At 41.1% G+C, this 27028-nt stretch overlaps 2 protein-coding genes and 1 long non-coding RNA gene across 10 annotated transcripts in view; 2 read left to right on the top strand and 1 right to left on the bottom strand.

Annotated features, from left to right (window-relative positions):
* LOC139080857 (uncharacterized) overlaps positions 1 to 4076 on the top strand; it is a 69791-nt gene extending 65715 nt beyond the window's left edge. For 4 of the 8 annotated variants that reach the window (XR_011535688.1, XR_011535681.1, XR_011535682.1 and 1 more), the window contains one exon: positions 2304 to 4076. This is a non-coding gene — a long non-coding RNA (uncharacterized lncRNA). Of the gene's footprint in view, positions 1 to 1402; positions 1538 to 2303 lie in introns of those variants that run through there. The other 4 variants (XR_011535687.1, XR_011535684.1, XR_011535683.1 and 1 more) reach the window with 1 other exon arrangement.
* Positions 1 to 27028, bottom strand: part of TRPC5 (transient receptor potential cation channel subfamily C member 5) — a 270884-nt gene that overhangs the window by 98935 nt on the left and 144921 nt on the right. The window contains exon 4 of the mRNA XM_070603348.1: positions 12436 to 12957. Within this exon, the coding sequence (XP_070459449.1) occupies positions 12436 to 12957 (522 nt within the window). The remainder of the gene's footprint in view (positions 1 to 12435; positions 12958 to 27028) is intronic.
* TRPC5OS (TRPC5 opposite strand) lies at positions 1572 to 2181 on the top strand. Its single transcript, XM_008543823.2, has one exon. The coding sequence runs from the start codon at positions 1711 to 1713 to the stop codon at positions 2041 to 2043; it is 333 nt and encodes a 110-aa protein (XP_008542045.1). The 5' UTR covers positions 1572 to 1710; the 3' UTR covers positions 2044 to 2181.

Genomic DNA, 27028 nt, shown 5'->3' on the forward strand with positions numbered 1-27028 from the left:
GATCTAAGGAGTACAGTTAGTGGGAGGTAAAGCCTGTGGCTTGCTGGGCCTTCACTCTGGTCAGAACTGCTGTAAACAGAGCAGTGATAGATTTGGCAATATCTTAAAGGAGTGAGATGGGTGGCTACTTCCTAATACTCCCACTAGGAAAAGCTTGGCTTAGGCTGGAGAGAGGAATTAAGCCCAATTTGAAGGACTGGTCACTAGAAATTTAATGTGTTTATTTTCCCAAGAAAACAAATGGCCAAAGGTATATAGCTACACTGATCAGCCATGGACTGGAGATATATGCTCTAATAAATGGAAAATTACAGACTAGACTATTGTAGGAAAAACAATCTGGTGAAGAGAGATATGGAAAGAAATCAATGAAAGGAATTCAGCAATTCATGTAGGACACGTACCAGCTCACTGGAACAGAAAGAGAGAATAACTTATTTAGAATAAAAGAGGAGACAACCTGCCCCCCAAAACTAATGTAGACTCTGCAGTCTTGGGAAACTCCAAGTCCGCACTCAGCTCCCTTGTCAGTTCAATTTAAGGTTGCAGAATGGGCATGTGAAGCCTCAAGGCATATGAACATGAACGTCCTAGGCAAGCAGAGGAGACAGTGAAAAAAAACTGAATCAAACGAGTAAGTAAGCTATAAGAGATATATCAAATTACTAAAAACTTGCATACTCAACAAACTCATTTTTAAGGGAAGTGGGGGGTGGTAAACCAGACAGATGTGACAGGTGGATTATATTGGGCCAATCTATAGATTTTTAAACAAAGAATATTGCCTTACAGAAGTGTAAACTTGCTCACAGAGAAGGTTTGCAGAGCACCCTAGACATGCAGATGAGAATGGTACAACCATGGCTTTGAACGAAGTTGGAGGAACGAGCTGCTAGATATGGAATATTGGCAATAATAGGAAATGACCAAGAGACTAATTTTATAACAGAAGTTGTCCAAAATTTGGCAAAAGACAGAGAATGTGGGACTTTTCATTTACCATAAATTCCCCAGGCTGCTGGGACAATTGGAAACTTTAATGAATGGATTATTAAAAGCACAGAAGGAATTTAGCAGCACCAGATATAAATGGCAATGAGGCAAAGGTTCTAAGAAAGATGGAATTAATTGAAAGACTGAGTGAATGTTTCTTCCTGAACAGAGATGTTCAAGAAAGATATACAAACTACTTTTGCTCACTGTTCTCAAATCTCCTTAGAAGAGGTAAAGAACATGAGTAGTGTAAAGGAAAGAGTATGGGTGGTAGATCCTCATAAGGCCATCAGAGATGGGGGAGCAATAGCTAGGGCTACCCTCTCAACCTTATGCTAGAGCCAAAACCTGTAGGATGGGTAAAGCCTCAAAGGATACTAATCTTTATATTTCTCTTTTCTATTATTAGATCTGCTTTGCTGTTTTCTCTTGGCTGTGGCAATCTGTCTGATGGTCATTGAAATAGCAGTTCACTACCAATACGAACAAGAATACCATATCTAAATTTTGAGGGAAGTTCACCAACTTTATCAAAAAGTGCTATAGGACCACTGGCCTCATTCTGTACTTAATCATTATCATAATCTTATCAACAGTCTTATTTCTCGACCAAACCAACCGCTGAACCATTGCTAGCCCAAAAGGATCCATTGTCACCAAGGGCCCATTTGCTATAGCTTTTAGTAATATTTTATCTACTCGGAAGAGCACTGAGCCATGGAGTCTGTGTCACTCCCTGTTCTAATTGATGGACTTGTTGATTGTGTAGCCAAGTTAATAAGAATAGCTGAAGGGCTTTTACAGTTGATTTCACAAGAACAAGTTCCTTGTGTACAGCAAAATGATAGAGCAGAACCGATAGGAGCAAATGCATCTCCTTTCGAGGAAGCTCCACTGCCAGACCTTGCTGAACTCTCAGATTTAGAATCAATACTTGCGCCAGGAGAAGATGAAGACCTAATGTTTGATATAGATCAAGCTATGTTAGACACAGGTGAATTATCTGAAGACATACTCTCTGGGATAAATGAGGACTTAAAAAATGAATAAGACCTAATTTTCCCCCTTGAGAATGTGAGAATTGATCATTTCCCTGTTTCAGATATATTCTGATTTTTCTGAATGTTGTTAGCAATGTGAGTTTTCTCCCAGTTCTGCACATTTACTAATTTCATTACTAATACCTTATAGAACAAGTAATATTTGATTTAGTTCCAGCAGAGGCTGGGCTCTTTTCTTCTTTGAATTTATAAAATGTTCTGACTTTTGCTATATGGTTCTTTCTTTATCTGTACTTATTCTCCTGCTAGGATTTCTGATAACAGGAGCAAACAATAGCAAAGAAAAGAAACTCCTCACCTAACAATGGAGTGAAGACCTGATGAACTCTATCACGTCATTGGACCCAGTTTGACTGTTCTACAATGAATGGAAACCAAAAGGAGAATATCCCCTAGGATGGTATTATAATGAATACATTCACATTAACAGAACAATATTGGGACACTTTTACTTGAAAAGGTATAACTCCTTACTAGGCTTTCAGGAGATAATGAGTCAACCAAAGGATGCTATAGCAGACCAGGGGAAATAACTCTGAAAAAGCAGCATCTATCAGATAATAAAACAGCAGAAAGGCTTTCAGAGAACTTTTGCCAGGGAGAAACCTTTGAAAAAGCTGAGGCCAAGAGGTTCCAATGCAGGACTGTTCCCTCAAAAGCTGACCCACATCATAACTACTCTGCAATATTGTTCCCAAAATGGAAATGGCAAATTATACCAAATAACAACGAGAAAGAATTACTAGTACTGGAGGGCTAGACAAAGCCCTGCAAGGACTATTCACCGATGGAAAGTCAAACACTTATGGCACAGGCTTAGAGACGATGGCCCACAAGTAGAAGTGGATAAACTATATCTTCTTGGGTATAGCTAAGTTTATAAAGAATAGCTGATAGGCTTATTATTGTGACCCTCCTACAACCTTGACATAGAAATCTTAACTATCGAGAGATGGGAGCAATAATGAACTTCAAATGTGGACTGGTATTCAGCCGCAATAATTCTACAGATACCAGAAGAGGAAATGCAGTATTTGGAGGACCCCTCTATCAAAACAGAGAGGGATAAAATAAATGTGCAGGAAATTCACCAATCCTGCTAATTCCATGCCATACAGTACAGTCACTTCCTTCTGGAAGAATAGCCACCCTTCAGACAAGCCGAGGGACACTATGGTCCTCCCTCCTGCAGAATGGCTTTTGCATCGTATGACATGGGCAACAACTAGGTAAAGACATAAAAGTGTACTACTAGATAAAATGGTGTATGCGAATTGTGAAAAAATGACATGTATAAGTTAATCCACAGTGGTGGAAACCAGACTATACCAATTCAGATAGAGTCCTAAAGCATATTATAATCAGAGAGATTAAAAAGACATTTAATACAGATGACTTCAGGGCTAACCAACATAACAGATGCTGCATCTAATGCTAAATGAGGTCTGGATACACAGATAATTAGCTATCTTTAAAGGTAAACGGGGAAAATTATAGATGATATAACCAGGTCTTATTTGGATGAGCACTAGCAGGTGAAACATGTCCGTTTTTTCACTAAATTTCAGAATAAGTTTATTGAACAAATTTGAAAAAGAGACTGCTGTATCAAGAAAAGCTGCCACAGACCTTTTGGAAAAGCAGAAGAACTTATGGAGCTACTCAACGTCTTAGTATGAGAAAGTTCCATGATAGACTGCTATGTGGAAAAATTTATAGAGTAGATGAAGATCCAGGAGACTTAGGGAGGTGAACAGAGGCACAAAGAGGAGAAATAAAAGTTGTATCATCAAGGGGCTGGCCCCGTGGCCGAGTGGTTAAGTTTGCGCGCTCTGCTGCAGGCGGCCCAGTGTTTTGTTAGTTCGTATCCTGGGCGCGGACATGGCACTGCTCATCAAACCACGCTGAGGCAGCATCCCACATGCCACAACTAGAAGGACCCACAACGAAGAATACACAACTATGTACCGGGGGGCTTTGGGGAGAAAAAGGAAAAAATAAAATCTTTAAAAAAAAAAAAGTTGTATCATCAAGCAACTAGTGTAGATAATTACAAGCCATACCAGACAGGACATTGAGGGACTTTCCTGCTGCAATGACTGGACAAACCGAGCCTGCCTTTCCCCGTGAAGGCGACTCTAGACATACACTGTAGATATACACTTCGGCAAGCCCAAGTGTAAAGGGACGATGCCAAATTAACTTAAATAGAGCAGTGGGAAAGCTAGAATAATCAGCTTATCCCACCATTCCAATAGGAGCAGTTTTACAAGGAAGATTAGTACTAACAGTTAAACAAGGAAATCCATACATGTACCAACCAAGAAAAATAACAGAGGAACTGGATAAAAGTTAAAAGTAGAACCTATGCCTTAATTAAAGATTTAGAAACAGCCGAGGAAGGTATACACTCTCCACGAGGAATTTGGACTTTAGGAAATTGGGCTATCATTTTCTGTCAAAATAAAACTCAAAGCGTAAATACTTGGGCAAGATCAGAAAACGTATCCAAGGAGAGACCATCAGTCTGCTACAAATTCTATTTGGTGAGCAGTTTAACTGTACGGGCAGGTGTGGGGCTCCTGAAGTATGGCAGATACTGAAGGGTAGCTATTCCAAGTAGAACTCTGGAATATGGACTTTACAGCAATTCCTCAACAGATTAATGTGAGCTTGTTAAAACTGTTAGTATTAATGAGACAACGCAAACAACCATACTAACTCAAGCAAGTCATCAAAATCGTCAAGAGAAATCTGAGACCGCTCTAGACCTTGAAACAAGATAAAGCTTGAACCAGCCTCTAAAACAACTAATGGTCAACGTGGTCCTTATGAGTCCAAGCAGGAAGACACTACAATCTCATAATATGTGAAACTGGCTAGCCTCTTGGCTAGATGGCTCACCTGGAAAGATTGTACTATAATGGCATCTCAGGACTAGATAAAAAATATATTGCAATGTTTGTTTTGATTTTGTGATTATATCTGTTTAAGAATTGGTAAGATGTAACCCTGCCCTAAGCAATAGATTGTTATATTAAGTATGTTTGCTCTATGGAACAGAATTAGAAATAGAGTTAATAATGGTAAGAAATAAGTGTAGGAAATAAGAAAATACTTAGGAACAAGTGTTAGTAGGGAAGGTATTTTCCGGGGAGAGAAGAAAAGTAATAAGTTGTCAACAGTTATGCAGCTGTTTATGGTGGAAAACCATGGTGTAGAGTTAGTTTCTAAGCAGGTTATGAACCCAAGCCCTGTTTTTGTCATATGCAAATTAGGCAACCCTGAGTTGTTGATGTTGATACAAAACAGCTGATTGGCAACTGATACAAGTTATGCACTTACCAGCCCAATTAAAGGGACATATGTTAACGAATTTGGCAGTCCACTGATTAGATACCTCTGATTGAAATCCTGCATCTTTCCTCCAGGAGGATGGAGAGAGTGGCTAGTCCTTTATCCAAACTAGCCCTTTTCTGGATCTTCTTAAGACCAACACTAAAGCCAATTCTTGTATGACATGGAGCGATAGAGAGGAAGACAGGCTCATAATTCTGAGACAAACTTAAAGGTGTTAAAACCAAGGAAGATAGGCTGGTGGATGGCAATGAATTAGGAAGTTCATCTCTGTGTGCTTTGGCTAAAGTGTGTTGGAATTTGTGACTACATATTTGCATCCTTATGTGTGATTATTACTGCCAGTTATTAGACTACACTTGAATCTAATTCTTATTAGCTATTGATCCACACCAATTTATTGTTATATGTTTTAACAGGTTTTAACTAATAAACATTCATTCAAAAATCAGAGAACTTGCGGTCATCTTAAATTACCCGGTGGTGAATTTGGAGGCTACCAAATTGGCGTAAAAGACCCGATTCAACAGAAGTGGAGTGTACTCAGAGAGAGTATTGTACCAGGAGTCTGAAGTTCTATTTCTGGCTTTGTCGGATAATGCTGAACAAATCTCTGAAATATAGTCCTTTGTTGTTTGTAAAATGAGAGTTATAATTTTTGTGCCTACCATCAATGGCAATTAGGAACAAATAAAATGATAGAGTTTTCAAAGCCTTTGGTATGATATATCTGACAATGGGACGGAATATATGAAATCAGGACTTTTTAGGAATATCTGAAACATGTCTATATGACAATACCTGAAAGTCTATGTGTCATGAAAAGATTATCCAATAGTTTTACCTGTGTTTTCTAACAGGTTAGACCTTCTTTATCTTACTCCATGTCAAAGTTATAGTCTGAAATCAGCTTTTGTTTCATTCTTCTGAACTTGTTTTTTCTTTTTTTTTTTACAAAGTTAAATTCCTTTTGGGAGTCTGCTAGAGTTCTAATAGGAATAGTAATGAGAAAAAACAGCAATGAAAAGCCTTTCAGGAAATACTGGATTATATTCCATTTAAGGCTAAGACTTTGTTCCTGAGGAGGTTATGTAACACTGAACAATAAAGTTCACTATCAACCAACCCACTATCAACCAACTGGATTTTAATAATTGCTTTTTATGTCAAAGCTGATTATTTTGTTCTTGTATTGATAGGCTTATCTTAATAGACTGGAGGTAGTTAGCCATTTCCTCTTGCATATACTTCTTATATTTTCAAGGACCCTATTCCCTCCAGTGCATTTGAAACTTGTTTGTCTTCTGCCTATATAACCGATAGCTCACAAGCTGACTAACCAACCAACCAAAAAGCCCTAAAAAACAAAAAGAATAGCCTTTAGTTCCTGAAGTTATTTGGGAGTTACATGGATTGACAGATACAACTATCCATTGGTCTCAAATGTGACATCTCTCCAGGGTAATAAAGAATGTTCGAAAGTGATCTCCATTTACATCTCTGAAGAATGGAACTGCATTTTAGCAACGTAAGGAAAACCACTGAACTCTTTAGCCCTGTCACAATTTCATCTTAAAGACCCTAGTAAAATGCTGAAAACATCTTAAGAGGTATTTTTTTGTTTAACGTGAATATTCATGTAAAGTGGACTATGGAGCCACAGTTATGAGATGCAACTTTAGTGTTTCAGATTCCTTTAATCAATGATGCCATTAACAAAATCTGTTGTTGAAAACACATGCCTCTAGATTATAACAAATTCTGGCAAAATTGATCATTTTTAATAGTTTTATTCTTACTTAAACTTGGGGAAACATTGGCCTTTTTTTTTTTTTGAGGAAGATTAGCCCTGAGATGACTACTGCCAATCCTCCTCTTTTTGCTGAGGAAGACTGGCCCTGAGCTAACAGCCATACATTGGCCTTTCTTGAAGCTATATCTTCTAAATTTTAAATATTGGCAGCCCCCTAACTTCCAGTTTTGGAAAATCTGTTGTGTTGCAGCTCATTTTATAGAGAAAAATATTGTCTGGTTTTGTTTTGTGTGTGTGTGTGTGTGTGTGTGTGTGTGTGTATGGAATACAGCTTTTTGGCTCAAGGTTTAAGAGACAGACATGTTGTTTGTTTGAAACATTTAGATGTGCGTGAGCTTATCTTTGGGTACTTTTCCCTGGTGCAGGAGTCTCCAATGCTCCCCTCTTACAAACCCTCCCCTGTTGAGAAAGTTCCCATTTGTACTATGTACTTCTGCCCGGTTGGAATTACAGCATGCTTTAAATGATTGAACAGGGTGTCAGCAGGGATGACACGAGGAAGTGGAGAAGTGGTGCATCTGCTCTTTCCTGTTCTGAGTCCTGTTCTGAGTATAGACACTGAGGAAGCAACCTACCCATCCTTGAGGTTAGAACCTCATGGTCCAACTGGAGTCAAGTATGGAATCAAGTAAGACAAAAAAGACTATTTTTCTCTTTTAGCTCAGTTGTCCCATTCACAACTACAGGTTGTTTCCGCTCTGAATAATTCTGGTCCTAGGAGATAATTCTTGTCTAGCCTTCTTCAGGGCCTAAAGGTCATCTGGAAAAGCTGGCCTTTTGAAAAATATCGTCAACTTGTTTAAGGGCTCCCAACATGCAATCTTCAAACTGAATGTGTTCCACTAAACTCTGGAGTGTAACTCATGTAAGATGTTAATATATTTTTCTCCTTGATGAGTAAGCACACATAAACTACTATATACCTCTAAGGAATTTGAGGAATTTTATCTAACATAGAAAAGCTGAGTTCATTTGCCATAGATATAATAGAAAGATAAAGTTAGTTTTCATTCATTTATTTGTGTCTGAAGAAAAGATCGGTTTGCCGAGTTCCCTTATATCCTACATTGTGGCCTTAAGTGCTGTGTGTATGTTTCACTTTTTTTAAAGACTAGATTCTAGATATTTATTGTCCAGACCTATCAGTCTTTTTCCTCAGCTCAAGAACTTCTGAGAATGAAGTGCTCACAGACAGCTGAATTGTGAGAACCTCAGTAGCGCGCAGGATTGTGTTCCTTATCCAAGCACAGTAAACTTGAAATTACAAAAACACCCCCAAGTAAGGACATTGCTGATTTGTTCGAGATGAAACTATTCAGTCTTAAACTAGATATGTGGATTGAATAGAGAGCAATTAGAGACTATACTCATTAGAACCTCAATGGAATCACAGAATTTTTAAAATCTGTAATTCACAGATTAGGAAGGATTACTGAGTTCTTTAGTGGAAATGAAGTCACAATTCAGAAGAGATTTATAGATCTTGGTGAGTATAAATCATGTTTTGCATTCTGGAAGCTGTGCCTTTGGAGTGCAAACCTTAAGGTATATCTGAATTCTTAAGCCTCCCCTGCTAATCAGTGTGGCTTAGTTTGAAGAGAAACTAAACTAAAATTGATCCATGGCCATTGTTAAGGTAATTTATCTTGGAAAATTGAGAGCTAAATATATAAATCCCAAAATTATTCTGAAGTCTCCAGTTATAAGACTAAAGTTTGGGCCATATTTGGGTTTATGTGGCTCTGTGAAAGTATTTTCTTTTTCATGAAATTATGGACATTGAAGTTGAGAGTCACTCACTGTCCTTGCTGCATTTGCTGCAAACCTGGAATTGGAGTTTGATGTACTCTCGCTGAAACAGCTCAGTCTATTAAATTCCAGAGTTCCCATTCACAATGATGGATGAATACCACCAGGCCTAAAATTGTTGATCTTTGCATAAATACAGTGCTTTTTGGATTGCTTTTGTATTACTGCTGAATATCCATAAATTTGAATAGTTACAAGGTACTCCTTTGCTAGTGTTATGGGTTAAAAATAATGTGGTCCACAAAATATGAAACTAATTGTATGGACTCACTAGTGAAAGAAAAGTGGACACCCCAAAATTTGGACATCTTCAAAAAATGAGTCCTAGTGGTGATGGTTGCACAACAACGTGAATGTACTTAATGCCACTGAACTGTAAACTTAAAAATGGTTAAAATGGTAAATTTTACGTTACGTATATTTTACCACAATAAAACAAATAACTCTTTCCACTTGACTGCATACGGTAAATGGACCCTGAAAACAATTTTGGAATATCTGATGCCTAATTAAGAGGGCAAAAAGAAATATAAGCCCTTGTGGGTAAAGGGTCACATATGTTTGGTGATTGATAAAAACTAGACTATTGGTGTGAGCATGATGCAGTCTATACAGAAACTGATATATAATAATGTACACCTGAAATTACACAAAGTTATAAACCAATATGACCTCAATAAAGTAATTAAAAAAAGAAATATAACCCCTTGAAACATTCAGTTTGGTATAATAGCTATTTGGTATATAATAGCTGAAAAAGATATTATGTGACCATATAGTAACAGAGATATTCTGTAATAACAATAATAAGAGAAATTATGAAATAAGGGACTAGGGGACAAAGTTTCAGGAAAGTAAAAGGACTAAAACATGAGGGAAAAACTGATGAGAAGGTTAATGAAAGTTGGAGGGCAGTGAATGTAGAACCCAAGGGTGATTCCATGGTCATATACTAAGCAGATTCCCATGAGAGTGAGGAAGTCATCACAATGGTTTACAAATGGAGCACTAACTAAAATTGGCCAATGAAGATTACAGGAACAGAAGGGGTCAAGTGATAAGTAGTTGGGAGATGATCTATCAATACAAAATTGATAAAATATTGCAGTGAAACTGAAAATAAATACTTTGTCAATTTCCAGGGGGATGGGGACCTAGATTTATGAAGTTTATCTGCTATCTAGTAAGGTAAGGAATGCAGACTTTAGTTATATTCTGCAATATCTATTTTTTTGTTTGTTTTTATATTTATTTATTTTTGGTGAGGAAGATTGGCCCTGAGCTAACATCTGTTGCCAATCTTCCTCTTTTTACTTGAGGAAGATTGTTGCTGAGCTAACGTCTGTGCCAGTCTTCCTCTATTTTGTATGTGGGACACTGCCACAGCATGGCTTGATGAGCGGTGCTTAGGTCTGTGCTGGGGATCCGAACCTGCAAATCCTGGGCCGCTCAAGTGGAGTGTGCGAACTTAACCACTGAGGCATCAGGCTGGCCCCCAATATCTATTATTTAACACTTCTGTTCCCGTTAACCATTTTGTTACCTGAAAGCAATTCATGTTCTAAAACTATCTGTGATTTTTTTTCTCACAGTATTATAACAATTTATGTAAAGTGAAAAACATATTAAAACCATAATATACATCATTAATGGAAATATGCACATATATCAAAGTGAAGAAAAGTCAATTAGACCTTCCAGCAGATTACTTAACACAACTGATACTACACATCAACAGCAGGGCAGTGGAAGGAAGGGAAGGGTAAGGGAGAGGATGGGCCATTGGTGTATCTATTATCCACAGTTTTAGTACACAGAATCAGACCACATACCATGGGTCCCTCGTGTGTAACCATGAAAATTAATAACAGCAGCTAATATTTATTGAATGCCTAATGTATGCTGAATATTGTGCTGTGCATAAGCATATTACCTGTTTTATTTTGTTTAAACTTTATATTTCTCCAGGGAGGTAAGTACTCCCATTATTATCCTATTTTTCAGAAGAGAAAAGTGAGGTTAAGTAACTTCAGGCTTAGTGAAACAAAGCAAGTAGTGGCAAAACCAGGATAAGGAGATGCAGAGGTGGGCCTATTCATTTACTATCTCCCCAAATGCAGCCCTTTCAATCTGCTTGTTGCTCTTTTGTCATCTTTCATCCCCTTTGAGGTTGCCCCTGGTACTCATTTTTGCCTCATTACAAAGGCATAGTATTTTTTTTTCTTGTCTGAGAGAAAGGGCCTGGGTTAGTGCACAATGTGATTTGCCTCAGAGCACGGACCCATGAAGAGATGGCACTGCTGGTTGCTCTTCAGATACCAAGCACCTCTTGGTTCCACCTCTTTGAATCTGACTCCAGGTAGCATTGGAAGAGAGATAGAAATGCACATTAAAGTATTTCCTGTGCCATGCATTATCCACTAGCATTTTCTCATTTATTTCCCATAATAGCCCTATGAAGTAGAGGAAGTATTGCCATCTCCATTTTATAAATGAGAAAACTAATGTCCTGAAAATTTGAGTGACTTTCTTCAGGTCATACAGCTGGTGAGTTGGAATTCCATCCTCAGTCTCTCTGGCTCCAAAGTCCCAGCTCTTTCCACGGTACTGTGTTGCCTACTTAAAGAGCTAAATTAGGCTTGCTAGGAGGCTCCCCAAAATTGTTGGATAAGATGGCATAGAACAGCATAGACTAGATTGTAAATGTGGCTGAGCTGGAACGCAAAGCCTCTCCTGTGATCTGCTTGGGCTGACCTCCCTCAAAGAGGTAACCCTAACAGTTTGGAGATCACCTCATCACAGATGTTGCTCCAGCCTTCCACAGAACTACACACCCTGAGTATGACTCCATCTTTCAAATGCATATCTCAGCCTTCTTGCTGAGGGGCTGCCAAGGACTCAGTTCTGTCAACAGTTAACAGCATCCAGGCAGTGAGCCCTCCATGATCACTGCCCACCATGTCTCCAGTACGTAGGGGAGGATCATTTGTTATGTGTTCTCATAAAAGTTCTCCTTCAGAGCGCTTACATTAGTTTGTAATTATATATCCACTAATGTGATCATTTACTTAGTGTCCACCACTAGCTTGTAAGCTCCATGAAAGCAGGGTCACTGCCTGTTTTCTGCATCTCAAACACCTAGAACAGTGCTAAACAAGCATTTGTTGGATGAATGAGTGCTTTACCATCAAAGAATCAGATGATCAGTATTTTCCTTCCTTATCTGACCATAAAGAAAATATACAGAGGTTGCATGTGACTTGGATAAATGAACCTAACTGTTTTTGAGGTCTGTCTAAACATTTGTTTGTTAGAGGGCTAAGCGGTAGAAAAATGCTGACTCTTGCTTTGGTGCTCTGGAGAGCTTAAGCTTCCCTGAAAGCAGAGAAGAGCTCAGCTTACCTCTTTCTGGTGGTATTTGATCGCCACCTTCAGCTTGGCCAGATCATGGTACTTCTGAGGGTCAAGCTCTTCACTGTGGTCATCTCGATGGTTGAGGATGATCTCCAATTCCCGGGAGCTCCGAGCTTGGTCCAGCAGGTCTTTGGCAAAGAGCTTGCACTGTTGGGAGAGCTCCTCATACTCAGCTTTGAACTCATTCTCCACCTTGCTGAGCTCCTTGAGCTCCCAGCCCAGGCGAAAGGCAGTTAGGATGGGGTCCTCACTTGATAAGGCAATGAGTGAGGGGCTTGCCAGAGCTTTATAGATGTTCAGTCGGGAACGGGAGTGGCGCAGGCTGTCTACCTCTGAACTGGACACACACTCCACACAGTTGCAGCGGATCTGGTGGGGCCGTGGGATAGTGACCCGTTTTTGCACAAGCAACTTGATGATTTCGTAGTTGTTGGTGTGGGCAGCCAGCATGATGGGAGTGATGTCTGGTGTGAACTCGGAGAACTGGGTGTCCATCATCAGAGTGGGGACCTAGATACAATAAAATGAAAAAGCATAAAAAGGCAGGATTAAGGCTTGGAGGGAGAGGGAGCATGGGGCCCATCAAAGGGTAGTGATTCAGGCATTAGAGTCGCCATTCTTCTGTCAATTCCTTTTCTGACCATGATAGCTATTTGTGGATTGCTTACTGTGTGCCAGGTATACAGCACTTTACATGTATTTACTCATTTAATCCCCACAACAACCTTGTGAGGTAAATATCCAAATGAAGAAGTTGAGGCACACAGAGGTTAAAGAACATACCTAAGGTTACACAGCTTTTCGTAGCAGAGCAAAGATTCAAACCCAGGCAATGTGACTCTAGAGCTTGGCTCTTAAAATTATGCAACCACAACATGCCCAGTTCTGTCTGAGGCACAATGGGGGATACAGAGAAGTAAAGGACATTTTTCCTGACCTTCTGGAGCTGAGTTGGGTAGAGGAGACTTACATAAAGTTGGTAAGTAGGAGTACATAGTAGTATGTATTCAGTTCTAAGTGAGCACTAGAGACTGCAGAAATAGTTGCTTGAAAGGCTAAAGACAACCAGTAATCTTAAAGACCATTCCACTAAAGCTAGCCATGGAAACTGAAGACACTCTCAAATGGTTACATTGACTTTGTATGTATATAGGACTTCAGGGGACCAAAGAACAAGGCCAGACTGTGTTCCTCCAACTTTCTGTAGGAAAGGTAGAGAGAATCTGTTATTGTCAGGAAGAAGTACTCTTTATTTTATTTTTATTTTTTTGGTGAGGAAGATTGGCCCTGAACTAACATCTGTTGTCAATCTTCCTCTTTTTGCTTGAGGAAGATTGTCGCTGAGCTAACATATGTGCCAAAGGAAGAAGTACTCTTTAAATGAGGACCTCTAGGCTTGGAGGAGGGCCAAAGCGCCTTTGGTAAAATTTTGTCCATGATGTAATGCTTGGTGTAAGTAGCAGCTACAAGTGAAAGGTAGAGGGGTTCTTTGGGTATTCCGGAGCATTTCTGGGTGAGGTTGCAGAACCTGATCAATGAATAAAAAAATCTTTCAACTTTAAAATGTGTCTTTTGGGACCCAGTCTGTTCTCAGTCTAATAGGGAAACAGAGGCAGCTTATTAGACCCACAGGAGAATCTCCGTGTGATAGGATCCAGATCTAGAGAATAAAGAGGACTGGACTAGTCAGAGGAGGCCTCATGGAGGGGTGGAGCTGTGTATTCAAACCATGAGTAGGACTCCAGCAGATTGTGAAATATTGATCTTAATACAATTAAAAAAAAAAAAACACAGCAGTTCCGACACTCATTTTAAATGGGGAGAACAAAACATGGATAATTGAGTCTCACAGAATAGACAAATGTTTTAATCAATAGTTTCTTTTTGCTCTTAAAATTTGTTTTTAGAAACCCACAGTTGCTGGCGAACTAACAAAAGGATGAGCTACAGTTTTTCATCATCTTTGCCTCCTTCCCACCTTAGATGAAGGATTCTCAAACAGGAAGTGGCCAGAAAAGGGGAGGAGACGGAGGGGGAGGAGTTTGCAAGAAATCTGTTTCCTTCATGGAGTGGTCGCATCAGCCTTTGGATGGCTGAGAGCTGGTTGCACATTGGTCATCAATTGTTTGGGTGTAGCAGTGAGAAAACATTGTTAAACATTTAGAGGGAGAAGCTACAAACAACACAGCAGGAAGTGAGCAATTGGCTCATAAAATAAACTGGACACAGGAAAGAATAATCTCAGAAATTAACATAAGCCTACAACTAAGGAAGAAGTAGGTCTGAATGGGTAGTGAACATAAAACACAACAACAGGCATAAAGCCTAGAGTTGGGAGAGAGAGTAAGTGAGCAATGTGTCACAGTCTGCCCAAGAAGAAAGGCGCTCAGATCTGGGAATCTGCCCCTTCTCAGAGGGCAGGGGCATTCATCAATCTCTATCATGATCTAGAGGCAGGAGGACAGGGGTGGAAGTAAGATAGTCTGTTGCACAGGATTCCCTGGGTTAGATTGGAGGTACGTGTCTGCTCCCTACCATGATGCACTTTCTGTCCTCTCTCTCTCTCCACTTCATTGCTCTTTCTACTTTCTTACTCTTTTTATTTTCTCTTTCCCTTTATGTCATTGCTGATGGGTCTGTCCAAGATATACTATGGTACTTTTGAATATTGCTTAGCCCCACTTGTGTCATGGAGCTGAAATGTTGCTGTCTATGCCTAGAATATGAAATGCTTTCTGGAGTCATCTGATTCTGTTGTCTTTGACTTGGTGCTCAAAAAGGAGTCTCTGATTCTACATTTGGCTTTCTGGGTACCTGACACCAGAGAGGAAATCTATTTGAAAGAAAACTGGTCTGCAATGACCAACCGTGTCCTCCTGCCCAGACTGCTTTTTCTCCTCCAGTCAAACTTACCATTCACAAGTTGCCACATCCACCTAGTTCGTTGGTCTCTGTGTGTAGGTCCTTGTGGTATCCCCTATGTGGAATGGTCTCTCGCCATTTCTCTGCCAGTGAAGGGCTGTTGTAAACCCCGGCTTCTTCAATAGCTCCTCCTCTTAACTAGATCCCATCCCTTACCACCACGCAGATGTTGTGGGCACTAGGTTACATCCCAGATCTCACTTTTCTGAACCATCCCTTATATTGTTCTCTAATTATTTCACATAATGGATTTCTTGCCCTCTCAATAAAGTTGTGAGCTCTTTGAAGGCAGAGCTGTCTTATATTGCTCTTATTTTCCCCATGGCATCTAGCACAATGCTAGACACACAACAGGCACTCAGCAAAAAGGAATTAAGTTTTCTATTCTCAAAATAAGGAATTGACTCTCATTTACAAACCTGGCTCCCACAATGTGAATCAATATGAGCTAGTTTCCTTGGGTCTTTCCTTCTCATGTCCAGCTGATGAAGGCAGACATTCCAAACTCTAAGGAAGGTTAGCAGATGGGCTCTATAGGGAAGAACCCTGAGGTCACAAAAACCTAGGAGAGTTCTTGCCTGTAATTTCTCAATTCTATTGCTTCGAGATGGAGACTCTGATCCAAAGACCACAGATTTCTACTCCTCTTCCTGCTTCTGCCTCTCATCTTCCTGCTGCTTTTCCTTTCCTAGACTGTTCAGGGATCATGGACTATCATCAGGACAGCCATGGCAAAGAAAGAGATTCTATAACCAGTGTCAGAGGTTTCTGATAATAATCTGGACTTTGTGATATGGTCTACAACAGGGGCCGAACAGGTAATGGGTAACATAAATGAAGGCTGTGTGTGGGTTCATATGCATAATTTGGATGAGTAAATAGTGGGAACTGGTGAACTGTAGAGTACACACCCTCTCAAAGGAGGCATCTGCTGCTCAGCTCCTTATTGTTACAAAATTGTTATAAGCACAAATGAGGCGGGGCTGGCCCGGTGGTGGAGCAGTTAAGTTAAGTGTGCTTGTTCTGCTTCTCGGCGGCCTGGAGTTTGCCATTCGGATCCTGGGTGTGGACATGGCACCACTTGGCAAGCCATGCTGTAGTGGGCATCCCACATATAAAGTAGAGGAAGATGGGCATGGATGTGAGCTCAGGGCCAGTCTTCCTTAGCAAAAAAGAGGAGGATTGGCAGCAGATGTTAGCTCAGGGCTAATCTTCCTCAAAACAAAAACAAAAACAAAAACAACAAAAACAAATGAAGGCCCAATGTTGTAATTTTTCAAAAGAAGTCAGAAATATGGATTTGGTTGAGAATCTCTTATAGTTTGAAATGTTGGCTCAAAAAATTTAAAGACAGTGTACAGGCCAAAAAAATACATATATGAGGCAATTTAGGCTTGAGTGAGCCATTTTGTGACTTTTGAGCTAGCAGATAATTTGTGAGACGAAGGAAGGATAAGCGAGGAGGCTGGACATTTAGGCAGGGACCAGATGATAAAAGGCCTTGTATGCCATGTTGAAAAACTTAATGTTATCTCTTGGCCATGGGGAGCCACTGAAGAGTTTTAATCAGGAGAGTGGCATAGCTGAACAAGTGTTTTACAAAGATCAGTTTGGCCAAAGTGTGGGGAATGGGCAGTGGTAAATGTGCTGGTAAATGTTTAACAAGCATCTCTCCATTAAAAAAAAATCTTGATTTGTAGTGCTTGCCAATTTCTGTGGTCTAAGTACTTGCATTGTGGCTAATTTCAAGCTACCAATATGTTATCGTGGAACAAAGCCTTGGGACGAGATGCATATAATAACCAGCTCTCGCCAGCTGATGTAAGCCAGCTCCAGCACACCACTGGATGAGTTTCAGAAAGAAGACTAGTTAAAAGATATCATTAGTCCAGGTGAAGAGATGCTGACATCTTAAACTAGACAGTGATTCTAGAGATAGACAGGAAACCACAGATTTAAGACATTCACTGGGTGTGTCTTCTTCATTGGAAGAAGAAATCAAGGATGTCAGGTTTCTGGATTGCATGCCTAGTGGAATAGTAGTATCATCAATGGAGATAGTTAACACAGGAGAAAAAGTAGGTTCAGGGTTAAAACAAGTTCAATTTTGGCCATATTGAGTTTGAAGTAGCTATGAGAACAGTCGCAGGAAATTGTGTAACTTTAGCGTGAATCTTGAAGGAAAGATCGGAGGTGGAAATGCAGATGTGAGAGTCTGCAGCCTATAATAGTAGTTGAAACTAAGAGAGTGCATAGGATCAGCCTCTGCCCACTCTGCCCTGGCTCCCCCAGAGCTGGGCTGCTGATCTGCCCAAGGACTCAGCCCTGCCCCAGTTTCCAGAGCAACGGAGTCTTGAAGTAGGAAGCCCTCAAGCGGCCAGCGTCAGCCTCCCCCATTCGAAATTCCAATCACTGGGGCTCTGTGTTAGGGCACTCTCCTTGTTTTGTTAGTTTCTGAATCCCAGCTTCTTCCCCACTTGTGCCCTAGTTTGTAAAACAAGATTCCTCCCTGGATCCCTAGTCTCAGTTTCTGTTCATGTAACTGGCCTAATAGCCCAGGTCTAGCATGTTTTCTGGATTATCCCTGGCTTTGATAGTCTTTGAGGTATTTTACAACTCTGTAAATTGTAACGCAAATATTTCTTGTCTGGCCAAAGGCAATTGATTATCGCCCCGTGCATCTATTTGTAAATTGCTGTCAGCATTCCTGATGGCCTATGTCAGGAATCGGCAAACTTTTTTCTGTAAAAGACCAGACAGTACATGTTAGGCTTTGTGGACCGTACAACTTTGCCATTGTAGCAGGAAAACAGCCAGAGGCAATATGTAAATGAATGGGTGTGGCCGTACTCCCTAAAATTTTATTTACAAAAAGAGGTGACAGAGTGGATTTGGCTTGCTGGCCATAGTTTGCAGATCTCTGGTCTCCTGGTTCCCTCACTAGTGAGTTAAACAGAATCTTTGACATGTGTTCACTTTAAATTTGTATGAGGATCATGATTTAAACTTTTTTTTTTTTTTTAAATTATCCATTTACAGCCATTTTGTGTTCAGATTGAGGCCAGGTAGAACATTCAATTTTATTCTTTTCTTATCGAGTTTTGCCTTCTCTTTGAACTCCAAAATTATACTGAATGTTCTTGGGCTTCCCATTAAAAATCGTGTTTTTTAAAAAGGAAAAAGAGTGGTGGTGGGGGAAGGGAAGGAAATCAACACACCAAGAAATGAGATTTGGTCCACATTATCTTCAACTGTACTTCTAAAGAAAGCTGGTGCATGGACGGACTTGATTAAATTTTAAAATTTGCAATGATGTGGGCTTAGGGCATGGCCACTAAAGAAGTTACCTTGCCTGTCTCTCCCGGGGCTTTGCATTCAGGCCCTAATGAGTTTGCTCCTGGATCTGCCCTAGGTCTCCCTGTGGAAAGCTAGCATTATACTCTAGGATCCTTCTGGATTAACGAGCCTGGAACAGAGTCACCCGCCTCAAAGCTCATCGCACAAAACACTTGCAGCACAGTGAAAAGAGTGAGCTAAAGTCAGCTGCTTCATATTTTCACCTAACTTCCATTGCCAGAGGACGCAACAGAGGAATAGATGACGCTCCACTTTCCCTACTCTTAGGAGTTGCTAGAGCTTTTACAAGGTTATTGTTCTCAAGGGGCCCGAATGATATATTCATTTCCATGAACGTCATCACTGGACACAATCTGCTAATTGAAATTTTTCTGAACCCTATTGTTACCAGCCTTCGGCACCCTTGCTCGAGTTTATCACAGGCTTCTGAAATTAAACTCCCCATTTGTAATTAATGGATAGACCCTTATCAGGAGCCACCTCCTTCATACCCACAATGCCGTCTGGTCATAGGCCGAACCTCTCCTGTTGGCACTTCCTCACACAGCTGGCCTGATAGCACCATGATGGAAATGAATCTCCCATCTTGTGCCTGGATTTAGTGAAATCACAATACCTCTTTTTTCACATGCTGGGTCTCTATCTCCCCACCCTAACATACCAGAAAAAATTAATGTTCAATCTTTTTCAGCAGTCCAAAGGACTGTTGGAAACAAAATTTCATTTCTCGGTTTTACTCAGAAATGGAGAACACCAGCATCTGATCACGTCACATTACCAGCTGCCCACTCTGCCTTACCTCTAGGTCAGTCAGCTAGGAGTGGTGATGCATGAGCTACTTTGGAGCAACCATTAGCATCAGATGGGAAATAATGTTTCCCAGACTTTGGTGAAAACAGAACCACCAGAATTAGTATTTACTGAATCATCTCAGCTGATTTCAAGGCCAACATGTATATAATTTAGATTGGAAGACTAAAATGGACAAAACTTATTTGGAGATAATGTCACAAAACCCACCTGGTGTTTTAAAAAAAAGTCAACATTGATATGTAAAAATAATAACGTATACAACAGTGGCCAGCGTTAGCCTGAGGTTTTTTTTGTTGTTACTGCTGTCAAGTCGATTCAGACAGTTACCCTGTGTACAGCAGAGTTGAACCCTGCCCGGTCTTTTAGCCTCATCCTCTCACCTTCTGCCACTGTATCAGACAATACTCCGCTGCTATTCATAGGGTTTTCATGGCCAAGTTTTTCGGAAGTGGGTGACCAGGTCCTTCTCCCTAGTCTGTCTTACTTTGGAAGCTCCACTGAAACCTGTCCACCATGGGTGACCCTACTGGCATTTGAAATACCTGTGGCATAGCTCTCAGCATCATAGCAATATGCCACTGCCACAGTATGACAACTGACAGGCAGGTGGTGTGGTTCCCTGACTGGGCTGTGGCAGTGAGAGCACTGAATCTTAACCACTAGACCATCAGGGCTGCCTTAGCCTGAATAGCAGGTATTAAAACATGGGGCCGGCCCCGTGGCTGAGTGGTTAAGTTTGCACACTCCGCTTTGGTGGCCCGGGGTTTCATCAGTTTGGATCCTGGGTGCGGACATGGCACGGCTCATCAGGCCATGCTGAGGTGGAGTCCCACATAGCACAACCAGAAGCACTCACAACTAGAATATACAGCTATGTACTGGGGGGCTTTGGGCAGAAGAAGAAAGGAAAAAAAAAAAGATTGGCAATAGATACTAGCTCAGGGCCAATCTTAAAAATATAACACTAATGGCTGTTAGTTATTGAACACTTTCCATAGGCCAGGCACCATGCTAGAGTATCTCATTCAGTCCTCACCATGACTCTATGCTATAGGCATAGTAATTATCCCCATTTTACACTTGAGGGAAACTCAGCCATGGAGAAGCTAAGTGCCTTGCCCAAGGTCACATAGCTAGGAAGTAAAGTGGCCAGAACTTGAACCCAGGCAGCTTGGCTCCAAAGCCTGTACTATTAACCACTGTGGTACTTCACCCCCAACTAGCAAAAGACCAACAATTCGATTTATTACATCAACAAACAAATCTACAATAACAACATTGAATATTCAGACATATTGTAAGTATGGGTTGCAGGTTTTATCGGGTAATAATTAACCTCATCACCTAATGTTCTACCTTAAATTCAGAGCAACATTATATAGCATTACTAAAGGTTTGAGAGCCCACAAAACTATTCTTTCTCATCAGATGGGGGCTCTTAATTTTTCAAAGGACAGGAGCTAAGTCTATGAGGAAATAATACATGGCTAACTCCATAAGTTGTGAGAATTTATAATTTCAGGGTTCTAGTTGGAGGAAACTTGGAAAGCCATTTTTCTCAAATCTAGATTGTCACAAAGTGTTAAATGAACCATTCTATACATTTTCCGTTGCAAAATATGGGTTATAATGAATAACGTGGTCCATCAACTCCAAAAGTAAGGTGAGCTTTGGGATGGATGTTAGAAACAAAGGAAGAGCTAAAAGAAGCCAAGGTTGGAAGGGGATATGATGTGGGTGGCCTTTGGGGAACCAGTACCCTGCGAAGGCGTCCTGTATACAGTTAAGATATGACATTTCCTGGGAAATTGTGAAAATGATGCAACAAGTCAAAAAATAAGTAGATCAGAGGTGTGGGTTATTATGGAGACTGGGAAAATGTCAGAAGTGAGGGTCTGGTCACTTTGTCTCTAGCATTGCACAGAGGAATGGAGCCCTGATCTGCTGGTGTGAGTGTACAGTCAACTTTGCATGTAGCTCTATGGTGCAGCTTGATACAAATAGCTCTTTAGAAAAGCCATTGTTCTTGGTTCATTTTTTATAGGTCACCATGTGATTTTTAAATTAAATTTCTCTTTTAGATTGCTTTACTGGAAAAAGGATGCTGCCAAGCTGATTTAGAGTTTTCCATGTCATTGCTCGTCATGTGACTAGTGTGAGTTTGGGTAGCATGATAAAGGTTTCTAGACAGGGCTGAGAGCCAAGATGCAGAAATCTTGGTGATCGAACCAGGGCACAGGACCACGTTAGGGCCAGGATAATCAGGTTGATGTCAACTGTATGTTAGGATTCAATACAAATAGCCATTTATTATTTTATAATTTTTCCAATGGGCATTGATCTTTTTCTTTTTTTAAAGATTTTATTTTTCCTTTTTTTCCCCCCAAAGCCACCCGGTACATAGTTGTGTATTTTTTTTTATTTGTGGGTCCTTCTAGTTGTGGCATGTGGGATGCCACCTCAGTATGGCCTGATGAGCTGTGCTATGTCCGCGTCCAGGATCCGAACTGGCAAAAACCTGGGCAGCTGAAGCAGGGCGCGCGAACTTAACCACTCAGCCACGGGGCCGGCCCCCAGTGGGCGCTGATCTTGATAGGAGACATTTGCCAGCAAAACAAAATCAGAATGAACAAAAAGAGGGTCTTTCATGCAAAAAGAGCTGAGAACTTCTATTTTGTTTTAAATAGTTAACATGTACAGTTGAAAAGTATGTTTATTGCTATACAATTGAAAATTGGTAGGTATTGCCAGGAGTCCCAGTTTAGGCCTAGAAGAACTCAGGCCATAAACATTAAGCTCAGTTGGTTCTCAGAGTGTAAAGGAAAGTAATAAAAGGGTAATTCCTACCACTCACTACTCTCAAAAGCAGTGTAGGATAAGCCTGAATAAAGAAAATGGCCTAAAGTCGGCTTGTGGTAGGTAAGAGAACGTTTTAAAGGTATAAAGGCAACCAGAGCAGAAATCCAGAAGCAAAATTCACCTTAAATAATGTCAAGAGTACTCCCTCTGCCAATCATCATTTTCATTTCATGCCCCATACACATGCCAAATGATGTTTTGTTTTAAAGTTGCTCGGTTCATAATGCAGGCATCAGACTCAAGCGTTATGTGATTGGAGGACAAGGCTTCAGAGAGGCGATTGTATTGAGACCCACATTCCTGTTTCTCTCAGTTATTCACACCTGAGGCAAGCCTGGCACCTGGCACGAGTCTCCTGAGGTAGAATACTATTGCTCAACAGCTACTTTAAACGTGGGCATAGTCCCTGGGGACGAGACGGTTAACTGCTCTTTGCACGACTATCCTTGATCCTTTCAGCAAAGGAAACGTTATAAAGTCATCAACTATCTTCTATCCTCCAAATTGCCAGATAGTGGTAAAACATTTGCAGGGTTGCATTTTGCATAGCTGGCTCTGCTGATCGCTGCTACATAGAGGCATTTGGTATATAGTTAGACAAAGTGATAGAAAAGTAGGGGACCATTATTTAGGATAGTTTAGAGTTTCCTCAAGCTCAGAGTTACAAGAAGAAAAGTGGATTTATGATCTGACTCTTTTTTTTTTGAGGAAGATTAGCTCTGAGCTAACTACTGCCAATCCTCCTCTTTTTGCTGAGGAAGACTGGCCCTGAGCTAACATCTGTGCCCATCTTCCTCTAGTTTATACGTGGGATGCTCACCACAGCATGGCTTGCCAAGCAGTGCCATGTCTGGACCCGGGATCCGAACCGGTAAACCCCAGGCCGCCGAGAAGCAGAACGAGCACACTTAACTGCTGGGCCACCAGGCCGGCCCCTGGATTTATGATCTGAGTTATCCAGTTTGGTTTTCTGTAGTAAACATAGTAGCTCCTAAACTTTTCCCCTAAGACAGCACATCAGAAAGTGTACCTAAACTGCAGCTTGGAGAAATTCAGGAGGCCTAAAATATAGGCTCTAGCCCTATGACTGGCTCAGGCCCACGGGCTTTACAGCTCAGACTTCTGTCTCTGAGGCACAGGAGGAGCTGTTAGGGGAGAGCATGAATTCCTTCCATGTTCTCAATTTCAAAGAAGCATAGCCCTAATATTTCTGGCTCCTCTAAATAGTCTCTTATGGTTTCAGAAGCTGTAAACATATCTAAATTCAATCCCTTTTGAGAATGCCTTTACCCTTTTACACTGTATCATCTTATGGAGTAAGGAGGTCAGCCACTGTATTACACACTGCGGAAATTATAATGTCATTCATCCTAAAGCTTCGGCAGGTTCAAATGCTCTCTTCCTTCCAATATACTAGCAATTGCTGAACTAGATACAGTCCTCCTTCTCTACAGCCTTCCTCATCTTAGAGATCTCTCTTCTCTGCATGTTTCCAGATTGAAGAATTGTTTTTTAAAACTCTATCCCTCATATGGCAAGGAGCAATTCCTTCCAGGTAATTTTAAGGGAGTAAACCGAGTGTAGTGTAAACATTGCATTGAATTCTTCGGGGAGGTTAGAGACCCCCCTGTCTTTGGAGGCTTTTAAGAGCAGAATAGGTGCTTCCCTGTCTGAGACGGCTTAAGAATCCCTCGAGGGCAGAGTTTCTCAACACTGGGGCTAGATAATTCTTTGTTGTGGGGGGCTGTCCTGTGCATTGTGGGATGTTGAGCAGCATTCCTGGTCTCTATTCGCTAGATGCCAGTATCAGCTCTCCCATCCCCTAGTTTTCACAACCAAAAGTCTCTCTGGATATTGCCAAGTGTCCCCTGGGGGCAAAATCACCTCAGTTGGGAACCACTGCTCAGGGTCCGAGGCTTGTTTGGCAGCAGGCTGACTGGAGCAGGGAGCGACAGAGCCAGCTAGAATTAGTCATGCCAGTCTTAGGCTCTTCTATCCCAATGCGCCTGAGGATTGCAACACACTCCTATCAGCACAGTGGCTTCACTAGGACAAGGTTTCTCAATGTCTGGAAGGAGAGAAAGTAGGAATGCCCCTCCTTTCTTTCCCCAGGAGAGTTTATTGGAATTTTCTTTTTGGTGGAATATTAAGCTTGAAAAACTCTAGAAGTATGTTGTGCATTATGATAACCACTAGCGACATTTGGCTATTTAAATTTGAATTAATTAAAATTAAATAACGCTTTAAAAATCCAGTTCCTCAATCACACTGTCTAAATTTCAACCACTCAATGGCCGTGGGATGACTATCTTAGAGGACAGCATAGTTAGAAAACATTTCTATTGTGGCAGAATGTTCTATTGGACAGTGCTGCCCCAGAAGGTTGATAATCACTGGACAAGAGAGGCCTGCTGAAGCAATCTAGAAATACCTTAGCAATGAGTAATAGCTAACATTTACCAAATACTTAGAAACATGCTAGGAACTTTGCTAAGCACTTCACATGTATTATCTCATTTATGAGGTATGAACTGCCACTATTCGTACTTTTTTCCTTTTTTCCTGCTTCTTCTCCCCAAATCCCCCCAGTACATAGTTGTATATTCTAGTCGTGGGTCCTTCTAATTGTGGCATGTGGGATGCCGCCTCAACGTGGCCTGACGAGCAGTGCCATGTCCGGGCCCACGATCCAAACCGGCGAAACCCTGGGCTGCCGAAGTGGAGTACACAAACTTAACCACTCGGCCACGGGGCTGGCCCCCACTATTTGTATTTTATAGATAAGAAAACTGAGCTCAGTAAGGTAAAGTAACTCGTCTAAACTTACACAGCTAGCAAATGCAGGAGGCGTGACTTTAATCCAAGCAGTTTGGATCTAGAACTTGGGTTGTTAACAAGCATGTGATATGGACTCAAGGTAGTCAGGTGGAATGATGGTTACCTGGCATCAGAAGCAACCTAGACATGCTAGTTGCGGATAAGAGAGAGGTTTCTCAATATGTGGGCAGAACACTGTCTCTGGAGAGTGTGGATGTACGCAGAGGTCTAGGAGGCAGGTGGTTGATATTGTAGAGGTCTGGCAACAAGAATGGGAGTACTGGGCAGGATGTAAAATAGGGACTCAGTTACTGGAATTAGTTCAGGGTGTCTCAGCCTTGGAACTCTTTACATTTTGGCCCAGATGATTTTTTGTTGTGAGGAGCTGTCCTGTTTATTGCAGGAGATTTAGCAGCATTTCTGGCCTCTACTCCCTTGATACCAGTAGCACTCCCTCCCCAAGTGCAATTGACATTGCCAAATGCCCCTTTGGGGTGAAAAATTGCCTACAGTTTAGAACCACTAAAATAGAGTGTAAAGCAGAGGCTTGGTTATGTGACAACAAGGCAAGGGCTCAGGGATAGCGACTGAAACACAAGATTCAGAGGGGACCGTCAGCTTGGCTGACTGGATGCTGACTGCTGAGTTGCTGGCCTTCCAGTACTAAGAGTCCCCATGACTCAGAAGAGGATTAGTCCCGGAGCCTGTATAATAGTCAGCCCATGGCAATGAAGTGTCTTCATTTGGGGGTGGCAGTCCTGAAGGGCTACGGTGGTAGGGAAATGGACAGGGCATTATGGAGATCACCTTTCCATGGCATGGTGCTATCATTCTATTATCCTCAGCCACACTGAAAAGGAGTCTGGACACATGCATCTCACAGCAGTATCTTGATTTGTAGTGTTTGCCGACTTCAGTTAGGGCCCTCGGTTATCATTGGAATGGACACTCCATGAGTTATGGATGTTCTAGGCAAACATGAGACAAACCTACAACGACTGCCATTCATGGCAGGAAACATGTTTTATTGGTCGGTACTGCCTGAGGCACCCGGGGGGAATTTTGAATTTAGGTTCCTTCTGCTTGAACTCCCCACCTGGTTTTCTGAGTGGCTTCTCTCAGAGACACGCATGCGAGAAGGAGCCCCTCACTCTGCAGCAGGGCTTGGCTAGGATTTAAGAAAAGAATCTTGAGCCTGGACAATGCCAAGAAACTCAAGTTCACCTAGCACAGACATCTCAGCAGCACTCGTTTAGAGGATATTTCTTTCTTCTTTAGCAGAAAAACAGAGTTCAAAAGTCTCTGTTTGGTGGCCGTGACAGCATACATCATGATGAACAGTTGATTTTTCGGTACACAATGGTCAGGATTAAATTACTGAGTCATTATAATAAATGGGTCACATTTTCAAAAAATATGTAAATTTTGGTTGACAGGAAAAGTAGCTTAAGTCATTTTGTGATTGGACCTAGGCCTATCATGTTGATATCATCAACTGCAAGCCTTTCCAAACCCAGTCTTTGACAAGCAAAGATTTACTAATACTGTATAATGTACGCGATTACTGATATATTTTCTCTTTATCGCATTTTGAGAGAAAAAAAACAACTCAAGAAAAGTGTCCCCCCTGTTCACCATAATTTCTTGCTCTTTCTGGCATTACTTGTAATTTTATTGCTCTGAACTGGCAGCTTCATTGTCAGTAGTACCTTCTCAAGCTGAATGCCTTTTGTTCTTGTCAGAGCAGGCAAAGTGTTAAAGGAAAGGAGCTTGGCTGCCTCTGGTTGGAAATGGGAGAAGGGAGAGCTACTTT

The sequence above is a fragment of the Equus przewalskii genome, chromosome X (genome assembly GCF_037783145.1).
Source record: "Equus przewalskii isolate Varuska chromosome X, EquPr2, whole genome shotgun sequence".
Taxonomy (NCBI): domain Eukaryota; kingdom Metazoa; phylum Chordata; class Mammalia; order Perissodactyla; family Equidae; genus Equus; species Equus przewalskii.